This window comes from Amblyraja radiata, chromosome 25 (assembly GCF_010909765.2).
Source record: "Amblyraja radiata isolate CabotCenter1 chromosome 25, sAmbRad1.1.pri, whole genome shotgun sequence".
Lineage (NCBI taxonomy): Eukaryota > Metazoa > Chordata > Chondrichthyes > Rajiformes > Rajidae > Amblyraja > Amblyraja radiata.
In genome coordinates this window covers 15,495,454-15,516,507 of record NC_045980.1, presented here as the reverse complement: position 1 = coordinate 15,516,507, position 21,054 = coordinate 15,495,454, and the positions used below count along the sequence as shown (strand labels likewise).

Here is a 21,054-nt window from a genome sequence, read left to right as displayed (position 1 = left end):
TAACATGCTTTCTACGACGCATCTGTAGATGTTGGTGAGAGTTGTTGGGGACTTGCCCAACTTCCTAACCCTTCTAAGGAAGTAGAGGCATGTTTGCTTCGTGATAAAATTGATCACACAATGGCAGTTTTAGGAATTTAAATGAAGAAACCTGGAAGTAAGATACTGGAAAACTGGCTGTGTGTGTAAAAAAAAAAGGCCAGTTTGTTCACTCAGTATTCTTACCCCCCCCACCCCCCCCTGACCTCCTATATGGAAGTCGGTCTCTTCCCACATTAGTAGGCGGGACTGTCATATGCTGAGAGAATGGAGCAGCTGGGCTTGTACACTCTGGAGTTTAGAAGGATGAGAGGGTATCTCATTGAAACATCTAAGATTGTTAAGGGCTTGGACACGCCAGAGGCAGGAAACATGTTCCCGATGTTGGGGGAGTCCAGAACCAGGGGCCACAGTTTAAGAATAAGGAATAAGCCATTTAGAACGGATACGAGGAAACACTTTTTCTCACAGAGAGTGGTGAATCTGTGGAATTCTCTGCCTCAGAGGGCGGTAGAGGCAGGTTCTCTGGATGCTTTCAAGAGAGAGCTAGATAGGGCTCTTAAAAATAGCGGAGTCAGGGGATATGGGGAGAAGGCAGGAACGGGGTACTGATTGGGAATGATCAGCTATGATCACATTGAATGGCAGTGCTGGCTCGAAGGGCCAAATGGACTACTGCTGCACCTATTGTCTATTGTCTATTAGTGTGATTAACTTTTAACTGTCCAGTCAAAGCCCCAGCTCATTGGAAAGAATAATCAGAATTAAATGTGATGGACCACTCTGTACTGGACACAATAAAGGCAGCAAACTTGTCATTTCTGTAAGCTTATCCTCGTGCAAGTTCATAAACTGGTGATTTAATAGTGCATGGCCGTCCGAAGAGGGGGTGCAATGGGTGCGATCGCACCCCCCTTTTTTTCCTAGGGTAAAAAAAAAATCTAGAGTGGAAAAGAAATTTAAAAATAGGAGTGCAATATTTTTTAATTCTACACCAGGACAGAGGGAACCTTGCCTTTGGGCTCCTTGGCCCTCTTGCAGCCAAACAGCCACTGGATGAATCCTGGCGTTGCGCTCGATGACCGAGAGGGCAGAGGATTGTTCTTCCCCCGGGGCGACTCGTTGCCGCTATCACTGCTCCCTCTCCGAGTCTGGGCAGCTCACGCTGCAAAACTTGAGGGCAAGACTTTTGAAGGCGGCGTTGGTGGCAAACTTCTCCCTGGCCAGGTTCTCTATCACCTCGGTCTCGAGTCTACAGTGCTCGAAGAAACTGTCCAAGCCCGAGCAAGATCAGGAGAAGCGGCAGCTGAGGTTGGAGTGCGAGCGCCGCAATCCGCCTTCACCAACGCGCCGCTTGAGCGGCTCCTTGGGGCGACCTGGAGCTGCTTCTTGGGGTGCTGCTGGCGTGGCGACTGGGGGAGGGGGGGGGAGGAGAGAAGGGGAGGGGGGCGAGAGGAGGGGGAGAGAGGAAGCAGGGGAGGAGGGGAGGGAGAGAAGGGGGGAGAGGGGCAGCGGGGAGCGGGCGTCAACCAAAGGAGGAGGGGTGGGGAGGGGGTGATGACACTCGCAGCGCGAGCAAGACGCCGCAGACTTCAAAGTTTGTCAGATTTTTGAAGATTTTCATAAATAATTCGAGAAATAAAGCATGAAATTTTCAGATAAGGCGAATTTGGACTCCAGGGGAAATATCTCTACTGGAATATGTAAAAATTTAACCATTAGCGCATTGTTTTTTCGAGCATATGTGATTATACACAAACAAACACACACACGAACAAACACACACACATCCAAGATCAGACTTTTAATAGTTACTAGACCAAGTGGGGCCCGGGGAGGGGGATGGGGGAGAGATGGGAGGGACAGAGAGAGGAGGGGGAGAGACCCGAGGAGCGAGCGGGCGGGCGAGCGAGTGAGTGTCGACCAAAGGAGCGCCGACCAAAGGGCTGACGCAGTCTTCAGTCGACATGGTGACTTTTGAACAACGGGGGAGGAGGGAGGGGTGGGAGGTGACGTCAGTCGCAGCGCGAGCAGACGGCATGCAGGCAGATCCATTGTCACGTCATCTGCGAAAAACAGGCGTTTTGATTTCAAAGTTTGATCGGATTTGTGAACATTTTTATTAACAACTCAAGAAATAAAGCACAAAATTTACAAGTAAACCGATTTCGGACTCCAGGAGGTAAATCTCGACCAGAATATGTAAAAAAAAATCCCATTCGCGCGTCGTTTTTTCGAGAAGATGTTAAAACACACAAACAAATAAATAAATACACACACACACACACACAGACACACACATCCAAGATCAGAGTTTTATAGTTATAATAAGGATATGATTGAATCAAAATCAAGTATTATAAATTCACATTTCAAATATGGTTTCACCATTCAGTACTGATTTTCAGTATTCCATACTGATGTTTGGGAAAACAAGAGGTTGCATGCAAAATACTGATTTTCAAAAATACAATTTCTATGAAGTACGTTCTATTCCATTTATGTGAGAAATACCGATTTCCCCAACAAAATACTGATTTTCAGCAATCAAAATACGTAAATGCTCGGTGAAACTTGGTAACTGCAATTATTCACAATCACGTGTTTGAGAATTCAAAAGCCGATTTGTGATCTTGTTTATGAGTCATCATGGAACTAGAATTTGTTATAATAGTAGGACAGTAAAATAGGTTAGTTTGAAAGCGATCATAGTAATGTAAATGCACCATTTAATTTTCATGATGGAAATTGAAGTCAAACTAAATTTTGTATTCACATCACTATTCCATGTTGAAATTGAAGTGAAGTTGTTAGATTGGGAGGACCATTAAAGGTGCACTGCACACACTAACACAGTCGAACAGTAACCGGCAATCAAATCAACACCCAAAACACTTTCTAAAAATAGGTTTTCTTTACTGCAAAAACTTACAGTATTTTATTTGCAGTTTTTGCATGCTCCTTTATAACATTTTACATAACATTTTACAAAAGTACAACTTGATTATTAAAGGACAACTTCAATTCTTGATTTAAAACAAATTATTCCTCCCACTCATTACTCTTGACTCAATCAAAATTATTTCTGAAATATTGGTCATAGATTTGGTGCAAAATCGCTTCAAAATAAGGCTCAGACTGCACCAGAGAGCATTTAAAACCCCAGGGACCCCGGTCGTGAGACATCAGTTTTTACTCCAATGAACAGCAAATTCACAGAATCGGTAATATTGGTGGGTAATAACTCCAATAAGTGAGTTCAGTATTTCAACTGCACATGCCCCCCAAGTCATGGGTCACTCGAGGTAAACATTCTCGGCAGCTGAGCTGCTGCATGTGTACAGACCTGCGTTTCATCCGTAGTCAGAATCGAACCCGGGTCTCCGGCGGTGTTGAATTGTTACTGGATTTAGCGACACTATTTCTCCCTTCTCCACTGGTCCATGCAGATATTTCAGCAATGACAATCTAATGTGCACAAATCGCATGTGACAAAAACGTGCATGAGAGGGCCAATTTCTCGGCATTATTATCGAAGTTTGGGCGGGGGTGATGACATGCTAGATGGTGGGGGCTATTCACAGGATGAGAAAGGCCTTGGGGTACAAACCAGAACCAAGATATTACAAAGCATCAAACGTCCTGGAGTGCCGATGTTGATGATATTACTATGAAATGCACCAATTGGTGGTGATTTATTTTATGAGCTTATGTGGATGTAGGTTAACCCCCTTGGTGCCGGCGAAAGCCAAGCACCAGTCATCAACGGGAATACACACAAAATGCTGCAGTAACTCAACGGGTCAGGTAACATCTCTGGATAAGGGTCTCGAGCCGAAACATCACCTATTCCTTTTCTTCAAAGATGCTGTCTGTCCTGCTGAGTTACTCCAGCACATTGTGTCTACCTTCGGTGTAAACCAACATCTGCAGTTCCTTCCTACACGGTAATTAATGAGAGAGAAAGAGAATGAGAATGTCCTCCAACGCTGCCGGGAGAGGTTCTGCGGATTTCCAGAGGGTGGGTTTGTGAAGTGAGATAGAAATAAGATCGAATTAATGTTCATAAAAGAGCGAAGCCTGTCTGCTAATTAGTTGACAGAATTCTAGATGAATTCATTGGTAGAATAGTTAACAATTTATACACAGTTTATGCAGCCAGCACTTCGTTTGCTTTTTCTTTATCACGAATGACCTTTGACAAATCCCATGATTCCTTGTATTTTTCAGAATTCCAAAATTGCTTATTAGAATATGCTTTTCCGATTTCAGAATACATTGTTTTCAGCCTCAGAAATGTTGTGTGGTTTGTGAATTTTTCCTAACAAAATCACAATTTCTTTCCTCAGGCTTCACAGACACCAGTAAAATCAGCAGATCAAAGTAAAGATGAGGAGAGACCAAAGCCTAAGGAACCAGCTCCGACGTCAACGTGTCTGTTGGAGACCTGGCCCAAAGGAGAAGGGCTTGGCTATGAAGGCATGGGACTGGGGATGGGGCTGAGGGGGGCAATCAGATTACCATCCTTCAAGGTAAGTGGAACATGTGAGCACAAAACGATAACAGAGATTTCATGAAATATATTATAGCAATTTTGTCTTTCTCTTTCCAATATTTGAAGAATTCATAAAATTATAGACTGAAGAAAGTGCTTTCATGAAACTTTGGAAAGTAACTAAAATGACATTTGCTCTACACTTAAACTTTCACAACCAGGGTCCCTAGAGAGTGGACTTTCCCTTTCGGTTTTTAAGAGGTCACACGATACCATTCTCGGTCCCGAAACGTCACCCATTCTTTCTCTCAAGAGATGCTGCCTGTCCCGCTGAGTTACTCCAGCTTTTTGTGTCTATCTTTGGCTTAAACCAGTATCTGCCGTTCCTTCTTGCACACCATTCTCTACATGTTGTTTGTGCTAAAATGGTTTGACAAAGTAATAATGAAAGCCCCTCTACAGTTTGAAAAGCCCAAATAGTCAGTTGTTTCTTTATTTAAGGTAATTAATATGCAAAGATGTCAATGAGATTTATTTACATCTGAAGAAACTCAATGATGGAGTAAAATGTCTGGCAAAATGCATCTGAAATGGACACTGATTTGGACACAGCTGTATTTGTACTTGTACAAAATGATTAGTCAACCCCATAGATGCCTCTTTCTTACCTTTTTAGATCTACCAGCATTCTTAACTTTCAGAAGTTCCCAATATTTTCAAGTTCCTGATTTTGAAATAACTATGTACATTTTTGCAGTGAAATTATTTATGGTTGGATTCTTTCTCCTTGAAAATTTCCAATGTCAGTGCAAACAAACATTGATTTATGCGTTGATGAATGACTACAATTTTATCCCCAATGTGGAAACATGGCACTAATAATTAAAATAATGAATCATCCATTTGAAATATGATCAGGATATAGCTCAATGTATTGTCATTAGTTGTCAAGTAGAAGTGTATAAAATTATGAAAGGCATAGATAGGACAGGCAGTTAGAACGTATTTCCCAGGGTGAAAGGGCATAGCTTCAAAGTGAGATGAGCAAAGTTTGAAGAAGATGTGTGGGCCGTTTTTTTACACATAAAGTGGTGGGTTTCTGGAGCACACAACCAGGAGTGGTGGTGAAGGAAGATATGATGGTGGCATTTAAGATGCTTTTATGTGGATTTTAATAAAATAGAGGGATATGGATCATGTACAGGCAGTGTACCTTGGCATCATGTTTGGTAGGAATTGTGGGCCAAAGGGTCTCTTCCTGTAGTGTACTGTTCTACATTCTATGTAACCCAGGGGATGCTTAGATAGTTTATTATTATCATCACGTGTACTGAGGTACAGTGAGAAGCTTCTATTTGCGTGTTATGCAGTCAAAGAAAAGGCTACACATGATTACAAAGGCTACAGCGTACAGATAAAGGGTACAGCACTTATGCAAGGTAGCCTGAGGAAGGGTCTCGACCCGAAATGTCACCCATTCCTTCTCTCCAGAGATGCTGCCTGTCCCGCTGAGTTACTCCAGCTTTTTGTGTCTATCTTTGGTTTAAACCAGCATCTGCGGGAAACATGTTCCCGATGTTGGGGGAGTCCAGAACCAGGGGCCACAGTTCAAGAAAAAGGGATAAGCCATCTAGAACGGAGATGAGGAAATACTTTTTCACACAGACAGATGTGAGGCTGTGAAATTATCTGCTTCAGAGGGCGGTGGAGGCCGGTTCTCTGGATGCTTTAAAGAGAGAGTTGGATAGAGCTCTTAAAGATAGTGGAGTCAAGAGATATGGGGAGAATGCAGGAACGGGGGTACTGATTGTGGATGACCAGCCTTGATCACATTGAATGGCGGTGGCTGGTTTGAAGGGCAAAATGGCCTAATCCTGCACCTATTGTCTATTGTCTACACATAGTGCAAGATAAAGTCTGATTAAAGATAGTTCAAAGTTCTTCAATGCGAATAACTGTTTGGCTGTATCATGTTAGCCCATCTTAACACCTTACTTTGATGCTTTACGAAAATGAAGCTTTCAAAGTGACTTATTTCAGTGCAGCAGCTCGTAAATGTGCAAATTGGTATCTCACAGTTATCATTTGACGCAGGCAAAGGTTACAACATAGAAACATAGAAATTAGGGGCAGGAGTAGGCCACTCGGCCCTTCGAGCCAGCACCGTCATTCAATATGATCATGGCTGATCATCCAATATCATCGTGTCCCTGCTTTTTCCCCATATCCCTTGATTCTGTTAGCCCTAAGAGCTAAATCTAACTCTCTCTTGAAAACATCCAGTGAATTGACCTCCATTGCCTTCTGTGGCAGAGAATTCCACAGATTCACGACTCTGAGTGAAAAAGTTTTTCCTCATCTCAGTCCAAAATGGCCTACCCCTTATGCTTAAACTGTGACCCCTGGTTCCGGATCCCCCCAACATTTTTCCTGCATCTCGCCTATCCAATCCCTTAAGAATGTTATATGTTTCTATAAGATCCCCTCATCCTTCTAAATTCCAGTGAATACAAGCCCAGTCGACCCATTCTTTCATCTTATGTCAGCCCCGCCATCCCGGGAATTAACCTGGTGAACCTAAGCTGCACTCCCTCAATAGCAATAATGTCCTTCCTTAAATTAGGAGACCAAAACTGCACACAATACTCCAGATGCGGTATCACCAGGGCCCTGTACAACTGCAGTAAGACCTCCTTGTTCCTATACTCAAATCCTCTTGCTATGAAGGCCAACATACCATTAGCTTTCTTCATCGCCTGCTGTACCTGCATGCTTACTTTCAGTGACTGATGTACAAGGACACCCAGGTCTCATTGCACCTCCCCTTTTCCTCATCTGACACCATTCAGATAATATTCTGCCTTCTTGTTCCTTCATCTCCGTTTACTGATGGACGTGTTCTTCAATACTAATCAATAAATGGGATTTTCAAGAAAGTGGTTGCATTATTTGTCTGTAATAATTTGCAGGTAAAGAGGAAAGAACCTCCTGAAGCTGCCTCCTCGGGTGATCAGAAGAGAGTTAGACCCTCCACGCCCCTGGATGATGATGACGAAGGTTGGTGTTGTTCAAACACATTTAGACTGCTGTCCTACATTGCTATTTATAATTTTACAAACACCAATTTGGCTGCTTTCTGACACATTTTCTGAACAGCTCTTTTTAATCTACCCATTGTTCAAACCTCGCCTTCAGTACTGATCCACCTGTCGTGAGTCTGGAACTCTGTCGTTGAGTTTCCCACTGTGTTGCTGCTTCTCCACCTTCAAGCACAGCACAACCTTGCCTGCCTTTGCCTTCACACCTCCCCGCCACGTGTTGCTCAATGTTATTCCATCATCAGTGTGAGCCCAGGACGATTTTGTCTGACACTGTGCAAGGTACCTGCCATGTCCATCATACTGGCAGGTGGGCAGTGGTTATGTGGGTTTATTGCCACTTATTGCATTTTTTCATTGTTTGTGTTTAGAGTCTGAGCGTGATCGAGAGATGTCGGATGTTGCCAGCCACTCTTCTGAATTATCTAAACGAGACCTGGAGTCGGTAACTGAGAGGCGAAAACCAGCAAAACCACTAAAGCTGGACAGCGAGGGCGAGGAGGAAGAGGAAACTTCTGGGAAAGAGGAGGAAGAATCTTCATCAGAGAAAGAGGATGAAGAGGAACAGGATGATGAGGTTTCTGAAAAGGCATCATCGGAGAAGGTTAATTTGTTCAACAATGTTTTATTTAATTTAGATTTTAGAAATACAGCACAAACAGGCCCATTGGCCCACCGAGTCTTCTCCAACCAGTGATCACCCCATACACTAGCACCATCCTACACTCTAGGGACGATTTAAAAAATTTCCGAAGTTAATTAACTTACAAACCTGTACGTCTTCGGAGTGTGGGAGGAAACCGGAGCACCCGGAGGAAACCCACGCGGTCACAGTGAGAATGTACAAATTCCGTACAGATAGCATCAGTAGTTAGGATCGAACCCTTGGTCTCTGGCGCTATAAAGACAGCAACTCTACCGCTGCGCCACTGTGCTGCCTTATGTTGAAAGTTAAGGTGGGCGTCTAGTGTTAAAAGCTTGTCCAGTGCCACGTGCCACCAATTTGAATTCTGATTGTCAATGTTTGTTGAACTGAAATCGCCACCAAAATAGGGGTGTCCTTCAGTTCAAAAAGGACTTTGGCTGTGCACATTACTTTACAACACTCTCAAATTGAAATGGGTCTAAATGATTGGAAACTAAAGTTCAGGAGGAAAAAATAACATTGATTAATTAGTAAATAAATGTACGGTGTTTTGACAGAAACGCACCTATGCAAAATTGAAAAATGCTGGAAATCTGAAATAAAAACAGAAAATGCTGGAAATACTCAGCAAGTCAGGCAGCATTTATCTTCATGCAGCCACGCTGTCTCTGCTTGATCAGATTATGATTTTTCCAGGTGTCCCACTATTGCCTGGAACGTGCTACCAGGGTGGTGGTGGAGACAGATACCATAGTGGCGTTTAAGAGGCTTTTAATAATAATAATAATATCCTTTATTGTCATTGCACGTCAGTGCAACGAGATTTAGTATGCAGCTCCAACCGATGAAAAAGAAAAGTAAAATAAATAAATAAGCTGTGTGGTTTTAGATAGTCACATGGATGTACATGGAATGGGGGTACATAGATTAGGCGCAGGCAGGTTGGTCTTGACATTATGTTTGGCACAGACATTGTGGGCCGAAGGGCCTGTTCCTATGCTGTTCTAGGTTCTATGTACCTCCTTCATAATTGCTTCTAATGTCAATCCAGTGATGAGATGTATGGTTGAACCAGCCTATATCTATCTGCTTTTTTCTTCCGCCCTTTTTTTGAATAGGGTGTCTCATTGCCAGATTTGCAATTTGGCTTTATTACGGTGCTAATATAAAGTCATAACAAACTGATAATTTATTGAATAGCAAAAAACAAAGTGCTGGAGGAACTCAGCGGGTCAGGCAGCTTCTGTGGAGGGAATGGACAGATGACATATCAGGTTGGGACCCTTCATCAGTGATAGTCTGGGGGGCATGCGGAGAGAAGGCTGGGATAAAACCTGGCAGGTGGATACAGATGCGGGGGGAGTTTGACTTGGCAGAAGGGTGGAGTAAGTGACAAAGGTTGGAGGTTAAAATGAGACAAATAAGGAGAGAAGAGGGGGAGTGAAATGTAAAGCTGGAGGGAGGGATATGGGTGGAAGCAGACTAGGGTAGGGGAAAGAGGGGGTTAAATGGGAGATTTAGGACTCTGGGATGGGAGGGAAAAGGAACATGGTGACTAGCATGCTGAGAGAAATGGGTACGCACTGGGGTATTAATTAAAAATGAATTCAATGTTAATACCGTTGGATTGTGAGCGACCGAGGTGTTGTTCCAGTTAGCATGTGGCCCATGGCAATGGAGGAGGTGAAGGACAGAAAGTTGTTGTATTTAAAGTTTCGGTAAAGCTGCTGCAAGTAACAATGTCAATATTCTGGTTTGTATCCAGTGCACAAGATAAATAAACACATTTGAACTCAGAGTAAAAGGATGTACCGTTAGAAAGAAGATAAGGAGGAATTTCTTAATGGAGGCCATGTCATTGAGTATTATTAAGGCGGAGATTGACAGATTCCTGATTAGTAATGGTGTAAAGGGTTATGGGGAGAAGGCAGGAGAATGGGGTTGAGAGGGAAATGTATATCAGCCATGATTGAATGGCGGATTAGACTTGATGGGCCAAATGGCCAATTGTGCTCCTATGACTTATGAACTATTAAAACAAATTTTAACCTAAAAATTGTAAATAATCCGAACTTATGTAGCCACCATTGTTCCAAAGAGCTGCTTCTTTTGTTGGTGGAGAATTTGTTTTGTTATTAGTGAATGGAATTAAGTAAAATTTACCAAATGTTTTCAGGAAGAAGATGGTGAAGATGAAGAGGCAGAGGCTGAGACCAGTGAAAAGGAGGGGCTGGACTCTGAAGAAGGTGAGATCTTGCTCAGCTGGTGACAGATAGGAGCACATAACAGTTTTAATCTGCCTGAGTTTAACTTCACACAAATTCATCTGTGCCACTCTGCACTGAAGAAAATTGGGAGAGGGCAATGCAGAATGGACATTGGCAATCTATAGTTCTTAATCTGTGCGCGGCAATCCAAAAAGATTATAAGTACACTATAGAATTCAAAAATAGACACTAAGTAACTCAGCAGGTCAGGCAACATCTTTGGAGAACATGGCTCGGTGACATTTTGGATCGGGACCCTTCTTCTGACTGTTTGGGGGGCGGGGGGGTGGGGGGGTGGTGGAGAAAGCTGGAAGAGAGAAGGAGGCAGGACAAAGCCTGGCAAAGTGTTAGGTGGATACGTGAGGGTTTGTATTTGATCAGCAGATGGTTGGACAAAGGCCAGAGATGAAAAACCTAAAAGTGTGAGATGAGATTGAAGAGATGTTAATTGAGCAGACAGTGGAAGGGAATGCAGGTGGAAGTGGAGGGTGAGGGGAGAAATAGGTGCTAGTCCAGGTGGGGCACAAACAAGAGAGGGAGGGTGGGGGGGGGGGGGCAAGAGGGGAATTTCCGGTTTAGGTTAGTTACCTAAAATTGGAGAATTCAATGTCCATAGTGTAAGTTACCCAATCGGAAGATGTGGATTTCAAAATATATTTTATTCCAGTTTGGGTGTCTAGTTTCAGTCAGTGAACAGTCAGGCTGGTCCATAATTGACACGTATCACCAGCCTGGATGTATGCTTTGAAAGTGTAGATTAATACTGTACAGTTATTGGGCGGCATATTGCTAGACCTGGCAATTACTTGGAAATGGTTTCTGTAATCCCGATGTTTACCATCACTGCTTGCCTGCTGTCACCTGAGCCAGTTCTAGAGAGCCAATTTTGCTTGTCAAGATGCCTGAAGTCAAGACACAAAGAGCTGGAGTAACTCAGCGGGTCAGGCAGCATCCTTGGACAACATGGATAGGTGACATTTCCAGTCGGGACCCTTCTTCTGTGTGAGGATGGGTCATGACCTGAAATGTCACCTATCCACATTCTCCAGGGATGCTGCCTGACCTGCTGAGTTTCTCCAGAATTTTGTGTCTTTTTTTGTTAACCAGCATCTGCAGTTCCTTGTTTCTGCCTACAAGCCGAGTTATGATGCCCTCACAACATGTAGACCTCGGGTGCTATAGTGCAGTTACCCATCTCAGAAACAATTGACAGATTTTGACAGAAGGCATAGCCAATATTCGGAGGATTTAAATCTGGGACTAACTTCACTGCAAATCGCCAAATGCCGGTGGGTGCAAAAAACAGTCGATTCATGTGTAGAAAGGAACTGCAGATGTTGGTTTAAACCAAAGATGCACACAAAATGTGGAGTAACTCAGCGGAACTGGCAGCATCTCTGGAGAGAAGAAATGGGTGACATTTCGGGTCGAGACCCTTGTTCAGACTTCTTCTGAAGGGTCTCGACCCAAAACGTCATCCATTCCTTCTCTCCAGAGATGCTCCCTGTGCCGTTGAGTTACTCCAGTGTTTTGTGTCTGTCTTCCATTAATTTTCTTTCTTTGATTGAGTTACAATGAAGTAAGATTTCCCTACTGTTGCTCAACATTTTTTGCATATTGTATCATTGCATCACCAATGTCTTTTCAATCCCTAGTGACTTGAGTATTGGATGTTGCAAGTAACATTGTGATTCCTGTGTGAACAGATGAAGCGATCAGCGTTGCATCATCAAAGGTGGAGGTTGAATATTCAGACGACAGTGACGAGTCCTCGGAATATGAGTCCAGCTCGGAAGACGAGGAGGAGGAGGAGGATGAGAAGGAGAAGGCACCACTATTACGGGAGACTGAGATAGAAACGGAAGCACCAGTGGCGACAGTGGAGGCATCAGGCCATGAAGCGGAGGAGGTAGCTGAGCTCCTCAGTGAGAGTATTACAGATGAAGTTCCTCCAGAAACTGAGCCAGTGATAAAATCTGCTCCATCGCCAGTTGGAGTTCCAGGTGAGGTCACTGCATTAAAATACAAACGGGAATCTGACTCTTGTTTTTTCGTAAATGTACCGTGCTCAGATCTCATGAGCGAGAAAGTTCGGCACAAACGGAAGAGTTGGTGCGATGAGGTGGGAGTCGTTGGGGGAGGGGAAGGAATGCCCATGCCGCTTCAGTACAAGATCTCAACGTTCTGATATTCTTCCATGAAGGTGTGTGTGGTGGAACAGGTCTTCAAGCACAGTAAGCTTTCTGACTGGGGCCAAATCAATTGAGATGGACCAGGGGTCTGTGGACACGAGGAGAGAGGATTGGTTGTAGTTGGTAGGCCAAGGGGATGATCACTGGAGATGATGGGGGCTGAGGTTTGGTGAAGAGTTGACGGGAGGAGCAGGGGAGTGCTAGAAAGATGGCTGCTGGGAGCAAATGAGGCTGGCCGGCATATTCTGGAGGAATTGAAAGAGAGTGTCAGGTGGTGGTTTGGGAGAAATCTAAGAACCATGAAGTTGTGGCAGGAAAGAGGGTGGGTTGCAACACAAATGATCAAAGGAAAAGTGTGGAAGTTCGACACCTTGTGGCAACCCAGGCAGAGTTGCCCTCTTACCTAATACCAGATCGAACCTCGGCATTCATTTGTTAAAGGCCCACAGATCCAGCTCAAGCTTTATGTTTATCATAAAATTGCACGAGTCAAGTCATCCATACCATGTATTGGGTATGTCTGTTATGTTTCTGGGTCCATTTATCCTACGCCTAGTGGACCTTGAATGAACATTTAAAAAATTCTGGATCTTCGATCAAGGCTTGTGGGTTTTGTGGATTGAGCCGGCATTTAATTGCCCATCCCTAGTTGCCCTTGAGAAGGTGGTGATGTGTTGCCTTCTGGAACTGCTGCTGTCCTTGAGGTGTGGTGCACCCACAGAGGTCTTCAAGGCTTGGTCCACCCACAGTGTTGTTGGGGAGAGGGTTCCTGGACTTTGACCCAGCAACAGTGAAGGAACGGCGACGTAATTCCAACCCGGGATCATCTGTGGCTCGGAGGAGACCTTCCAGTGCATTAAACACCCTTTGGGGTTCAGTCAAAATCCAAGACAGTAACTCTTAGATTGGTCAGCAGGGTTACTAAGGAAGATGAAATTTGGCTCTCTTTGCCACCCTGTCAACCTGTGTTGTTACTTCCCCTAGGTCTCTCTGTTCTACAACACTCACCAGGGATCTACTGTTTACTACATTTCTTGCCCTGGTTTGCTTTACCAAAATGCAATCTCCCACATTTATCTGAATTAAACTCCATCTGCCCTGCCAAACTCAATCAAATTGATGAGACACAATTTCCCATGCACAAAACCATGCTGAAAATCCTTAATCAGTCCAGATCTTTCCAAATTCATATAGATCCTGTCTCAGAATCCCTTCCAAAAACAATTTAGGTTGTAGTTCCCAGGTTTTTCCTTGCTGCCTTTCTAATAGAAAGCACAACAATAGCCACACTCCAGTCTTTCAGTTCCGTGCCCGAGTTATCGATGATACAGGCATTATTTCCCCTCGCATCCCACAAACCCAAGGTAAACTTAATCAAGTTAATCCAGGGCAGTGAGATGACCCAGGATATACCTATCCCAGAGGTTTATTTACCCTTTGTGTGCTTTAAGACCTCCAGCACCACCTCTTCTGCAATACAATATAATCTTATTTATCCCATGAGGGAAATTGGTCTGCCAACAATCATAAAAACATAACAAGATCCATGAAACATGAAAGTATAGTGACGAGTGGAAAGTCCAGGATTGAGGATGTGCAAGCAAAGATTGGGGAGGGGAGGGGTGGGAGTCAGTCTATCCCACGACGGAAGGAGGAGTTATACAGTTTGATAGCCACATGGAAAAAGGATCCCCTGTGGCGTTCTGTGCTGCTTTTTGGTGGAGCCAGTCTGTTGCTGAAGGTGCTCCTCGGGTTGAGGGGGTGAGCTGCATTGTCCAAGATGCTCCGCAGTTTGAGGAGTATCCTCCCCTTCAAGACCATCTCCAACTCCACCCCAGTAATGTGGACTCACTTCAAGACATTGTGCTTCTCTTCCCCATGTTCCCTAGAATATCTGTGTCTTTCACCACAGCAAGTATAGATGGGAAATATTAATTTAGGACCTCGCCCCTCTTTTGTGGCTCCGCACTTGGATGACCTTGTTGATATGTTGTGAGGGTTCCAATTCACTCCCTAGTTCCTTTCTCTTTTTCCCTTAATATACTTGAAAGACTCTTTGGATTCTCCTTTACCTTATCTGCCAAAGTTATCCCATGCCCCTTATTTGCTCTCCTGATTTCCCTGCCAAGTGTATAATTTCCTCTAAAGAATGTACCCGCCAAGTATTGCTGTTAACTCCTTTGAAGCCAGCTGTTAAACCGTAACTGGGCAGTGTGGTCAGTAGCCGTAGAACAGGTTTTGAAGTAAGTGACAAAAGAAGCAGCCTCGTGAGTTGATATTATCTGGAATATACCTGGCTGACTGGGTGTTGGAACCAGATTCAACAGCAATTTTAAAGCTAAGCTGGATCTCCAATTAGAAAGGAAAAAATAAAAATGTTACACTTTTAAAGAAGGTTGTGAAGAAGCGTCCCAACCCAGAATGTCACTTATCCCTGTTCTCCAGAGATGCTGCCTGACTCGCTGAGTTACTCCAGTACTTTGTGTCTTATTTTATAAACTAGCATCTGCAGTTCCTCGTGTCTACCGATTATTTAAAAATAGCTGTTTGCAGTCCACTTTTTCTAAATCACTTTTTAATCAGTTGGAATATTTACCCGAAAAGCAAAACGCATCCTAAAGGCCCTGTCCCACTTTCCCGAGTTACTCACGAATTCTCCTGGGTTTTCCCCTTGATTCAAAACCGGAGAATGTCCGTAGGAGTCCGTAGATATTTCGTAGCGGCACGTAATGCCAGCCGTAGGTACTCGGGGCATCAGGTAAGTCGGGACGTTTTTTCAGCATGTTGAAAAATGTCCATGAGTTAAAAAAATAGCCCCGAGTACCTACGGCTGGCTATTACCGTAATTCTCCGAGTTTGAATCAAGGGGAAAACTCGGAAGAATTTGTGAGTAACTCGGGGAAAGTGGGACAGGCCCTTTAAGAAAAGTCATGCTGGACTCAATGGCAGCCTCTATGTGATTTAGAGAGTGAAAATAATGATGCATAATATTTCTTGGAGTTATCTCTTGTTTTGTAGACTGTTTTACTGATATGTCTTCATTATTGACTTCCTTGCAGCAGAGGAGCCTCATGCAGATGGTGAACCGGAACCTGAAGTGACTGAGCTTCCGAAAGTTGACACTGCCGATGATGTTTGCGTTCCCAGGCCATCCACTCCAACGGGAGCTCTCGCCACGCTGTCTGTCATTAAAGGCAGTGTCCTGAACAAGTCTGATGACAGTGACCCAGAACTGCGTAATAAAATGAAGTTCACCCTGTCGGCCACAGACGAGGATGACGGTCTTCCACGTACGCCCGGCAGAGAAATCACGATCCACTTTGACTGTGAAACCTCCACGTCGTCCCTTGCAAAACCGTCTATGTCCATCCCAGCAGCTCCTCCAACGCCGGGCAAGCAGGAGATACCCGTGATCATTAGATCTCCAGTTCTCGAGCACGCGGTTTTGATGAAAACGCCATCTGAAGATGGTCCACCAAGAACTCCTGGGCGAGATTTTGTGGCCGACCCCATCAAAGGTCTCACACCTTCTCTGAGCACCGACACGATTCCGGGCAGCGAAGGGCCATTAACAGGAAACAGTTTGACCATGAGCTCACCTCGCATCCCTGGCAGTCCATTTATGTATCCATCTCAGTCCCCTGGTGTAAACTCCGGAGTCCCCCGCACTCCAGGCAGAGATTTCAACTTTGCTGCTTTCCCAGAGACAAATACAGCCGCTGTGTCTCCATTACTAGCATCCAAGAAATCTTCACTGGACGAGGAAAAGGAAAAACTAATACATAAGGAGCCATCCAGTACGACCCCATTGATAAGTGTGAATAGTGTGCTTTCAACTCCCCTTCCTCTGCCTGTCACTTTGATTACTCCTCCTAGTTTCCCAATGGAATTGGGGTTACTGCCTGACTCTGCCCTGAGTCCATTAATAAAATCTGCAACTGTGCCAAATAACAAGGAGAAATTGGAAGAGGAAATCAAACCGGAAGCTGAGAGAGTATTAGTTTTGTCAGAACCAGCACCACCTTTGCCTCTTGGCATTGTTCCCAATGAAAAGCTACCCCACCACAAAATCGCCTATACAAAAGAAAAGCACGCACCTCAAGCACCAGTCCCTGCTTTAGATTCCCAGTTAAAGGAAGAACCAATGGTAAACATTGCCAACCAGCTCAGGCCTCCTCTGCAGGCTGGCACAGTTGAAGCTGATACTAAAGACCTGGGTTGTACGCGTGTACACGATCACATTGGTCTGAAAGACCCGGCAGCTGCTATACTAGACTCTTGGGACGAAAGTGGCGTCAATTACATGGAAACACCAGAGGAGTGTCGAAGCAAAAAACAGCAAAAGGAATCTGACAGACTGATCCCGAAGGAACTGCAGACAAAGATCAAGATTGAAGACGAGGATGACGAAGATGAGGAATATGAAGTAAAACAAAAGGCTAAATTTAAAGAACGATGGACTCGAAGGCATAGGAAAAAATATGATGAGTGGTATGATGATCTTCCATCATCTGACTCGTCTCCACCTCGGTCGCTGTTTAAACCCCGCTCTGAATTCGAGGAGATGACCATTTTGTATGACATTTGGAATGAAGGAATGGACGAGGAAGATATTAAATTCATGAAAATTACGTATGATAGAATGCTTCTGCAGGACAATTGCATGGACTGTCTGAATGACACACTTTGGGTCCATCATCCTTATATCCTTTCAGGTTATTACATTTACCTGTGCTGAAACAAAATAACTTAAACATCTCACCAAGTCAGATAGCATCTCTGGAGAACATGAAAAAGGTGACGTTTCGGGTCGAGACGTCTTCAGATTATATGATGAGATTGCAAATATATGATCTTCAGTATGAAGAAGGGTCCCGACCCGAAACGTCACCAACCCATTTTCTCCGAAGATGCTGCCTGACTCGTTGAGTTACTCCAGCACTTTGTGGTCTTTTTTGTAAATCAGCATCTGTAGGTCCTTGTTTCCACGTTCTAACATAAACATGGTTGCTTTTGTTTTTGAAGGGAGAGAACGATAAGTTCATAACAAATTATATTTAATGCTTAAATTTGTGTTGGTGATAAATGGAAGAGTAAATTAATAGAACATAATTAATCATTAATATTCTTGCTCTTCTGCAGATTGTAAAACTGCAATTGCCTATGCAAATATGAATAATGTGATTGGTTGCATATCCAAAAAATTATGTGCATTTAAAATGATGAATATTATTTTCATTAAAAAATTTTTTTTTAGTTTAGTTTAGAATTACAGCATGGAAAGAGGCTCTTCAACCCACTGAGTCACCCATTCACACTAGTTCTGTGTTATCCCACTTTCCCATCTACCCCCTACACCAAAAGGGGCAATTTACAGAGGCCAATTAACCTATAAACCCGCACGTCTTTGGGATATGGGATGGAAACAGAACACAGGGAGGAAACCCACGCGGTCACAGGGAGAACATTCAAACTCCAAACAGGCAGCACTCACGGACAGGATTGAACCCAGGACTCTGGTCCTGTGAGGCAGCAGCTCTACCAGTTGCGCCACTGTGCCGCCCTTAAGACCTATGGAAAATGCAGGCATTTTATTCACCAAACATAAATCTCTGAGCATTTCAATACTGTTGGCTTTGGTTCCCATTTTGCTAAACCTTGGGTTCTACCACTTTAAAATTCCATACCCAGTTCCTACAATTTACGTCCGGCTTCCAGGAATTGCACTTCCATTTCAAGAACTGCTGCTACCAAGAACCAATTGCACTCGTGCACATCGAAAGAGCCCCACAAAATAACATTTTAAATTCTAACTTCACTACATCCCCAAATTCAAGTCGGGCACCAACTCCCAGCCTCATCCTTGCCCCATCTATACTTATATTACAATATTTCTAAATGAACTGAATAAGCCTACATTCATTAAAATGTGAGTAACTGTGATCAATGCAATATGTTTGCGTTTATTATGGTCACTTATGCCGAGGTACAGTCAAAAGTTTTGTCTTGCCTGCTATCCAAACAGATCAGAATTATTGTGCCTATGTATTGAATATCTAACTCAGTACAACAGATAGAGAAAAGGAAGAAGATACAGAGGGAAGATCATAGTTCTCAGCATTGTTGCACATCAGTTCCATAAACAAGTAATTCGCTAAATGTAATTGAAAATTATGCAAAATCTTCAGGCTTCGTTACATCTTTTATATCAGGGTTTGCAACCAAAACCCTCTCAGTAGAGTTATCTTCATCCAAACATTGCCATAAGGAAACCCAATCAAAACTTTCCAACATTTCGTAGGGAAAGTGTTATGTTAGGATTTCACTGTCATTTATTAATGGAGCAATCAAATAGTTTATAAATGCTCTTACATTTTATCTTTATTTTTACCATGCTCGTGATCAAAATAGGTTTTGAACAAAAGAAGCAGTTGGTGTTTGATGGTGTCACAATTATCTATTGAATTGTCGTGTGTGTCATTTGATCCTTTTGAAGCCTTTCACTGCAGACTCTGTCCAATATCTGTGCTATATATCTCAGAGGAAATTCAAAGCTGGCTAAATAATAGGCATCTTGCAGTCACTGATAAAATCAGTTGAAAGTGAAATTAAGAAAAGATGGAAGTGAAATATATATATATTTAAAAAGCTACTAGCTGAATATATTAGAGAGGAGTAATACATAGTAGCCTATACTTGTGACACCATATTTCAGTTCACATTGATATTATACTATTTAGAAGCTGAGCTAAATTCGCACAATTTATCCATTCCCATGAGAAAGACTGAGGGGAAAAGCTTTTGGTGTGCTGGCCTTTATAAATCAGAGCATTGAGTATAGAAGTTGGGATGTAATGTTAAAATTGTACAAGGCATTGGTGAGGCCAATTCTGGAGAATGGTGTACAATTTTGGTCGCCAAATTATAGGAAAGATGTCAACAAAATAGAGAGAGTACAGAGGAGATTTACTAGAATGTTGCCTGGGTTTCAGCAGCTAAGTTACAGAGAAAGGTTGAACAAGTTAGGTCTTTATTCTTTGGAGCGCAGAAGGTTAAGGGAGGACTTGATAGAGGTCTTTAAAATGATGAGAGGGATAGACAGAGTTGGCGTGGATAAGCTTTTTCCATTGAGAGTAGGGAAGATTTAAACAAGAGGACATAATTTGAGAATCAAGGGACAAAAGTTTAGGGGTAACATGAGGGGGAACGTCTTTACTCAGAGAGTGGTAGCTGTGTGGAATGAGCTTCCAGTGGAAGTGGTGGAGGCAGGTTCGATTTTATCATTTAAAAATAAATTGGATAGGTATATGGATGGGAAAGGAATGGAGGGTTATGGTCTGAGTGCAGGTAGATGGGACTAGGGGAGAATAAGTGTTCGGCACGGACTAGAAGGGCCGAGATGGCCTGTTTCCGTGCTGTAATTGTTATATGGTTAATAGATATGCACAGAGTCTTTTACCCAGGGGAGGTGAATCAAAAGCAAGATGACATATGTTTAAGGCAACTTTTTTACTCAGAGGATAGTAGATTTATGGAATAAGCTGCCAGAGAAAGGTAGTTGTGGCAGATACTATGAACAGCATGTATAAGACACTTGGACAGGTAGATGGATATGAAAGGTTTAATGGAATATGGGTCAAAAGCAGGGAAATCAGACTAGTTTTGATGTTGGTTGTCATGGATGTTGTTTCCTTGCTGTATGACTAATTTAAATTGGTTTGAACCAGATTAGTGGATTTTTGAAAGCAAAATAAGTTCCTTTTTGAAAGCAAAACAAGTGCACCCTTTTACCTACAAAGAGATTGGAAGACAAAAGGAGAGTCTGGGACTGAAGAGAAATGGTGAACATTTTAGAAACCACAGTGGCGAAGCGGTAGAGTTACTGCCATATAGCGCAAGAGACCGGGGTTCGATCCTGACTACAGGTGCTGTCTGTACGGAGATTGTGACCACGTGGGTTTTCTCTGGGTGCTCTGGTTTCCTCCCACACTCCAAAGACCTACAGGTTTGTAGGTTAATTGGCTTCCAGAAATTGTAAATTGTCCCTAGTGTGTAGTGTACGGGGTGATCGCGGGTTGGCGCCGACTTGGTGGGTTGTATTTCGTCTAAAAGTAAATTTACCTTTCTGCAAGCAACCAGCAACAAAACAGATTTATTTTTTAGAAACCATTAAGGAACTTGCACGTCAATATAGCACATCTCTGAACAAATTCCCCTATCATCTGGAGTTACAGGGCAAGTAACCACTCACCATTTACCAATGACATGAACTCTACATTCTACCTCCCAAACATTCTGCCAGCAATGCCAATCTTTA

General features: G+C 43.3%; 1 protein-coding gene across 3 annotated transcripts in view; it reads left to right on the top strand.

Moving 5' to 3' along the window:
• setd1b (SET domain containing 1B, histone lysine methyltransferase) overlaps positions 1-21,054 on the top strand; it is a 111,657-nt gene that overhangs the window by 80,370 nt on the left and 10,233 nt on the right. For 2 of the 3 annotated variants that reach the window (XM_033043236.1, XM_033043237.1), the window contains exons 9-14: positions 4,389-4,571; positions 7,504-7,591; positions 8,004-8,236; positions 10,455-10,524; positions 12,252-12,548; positions 15,797-17,440. In XM_033043236.1, the coding sequence (XP_032899127.1) occupies positions 4,389-4,571; positions 7,504-7,591; positions 8,004-8,236; positions 10,455-10,524; positions 12,252-12,548; positions 15,797-17,440 (2,515 nt within the window). The remainder of the gene's footprint in view (positions 1-4,388; positions 4,572-7,503; positions 7,592-8,003; positions 8,237-10,454; positions 10,525-12,251; positions 12,549-15,796; positions 17,441-21,054) is intronic. The other variant, XM_033043238.1, reaches the window with a different exon arrangement.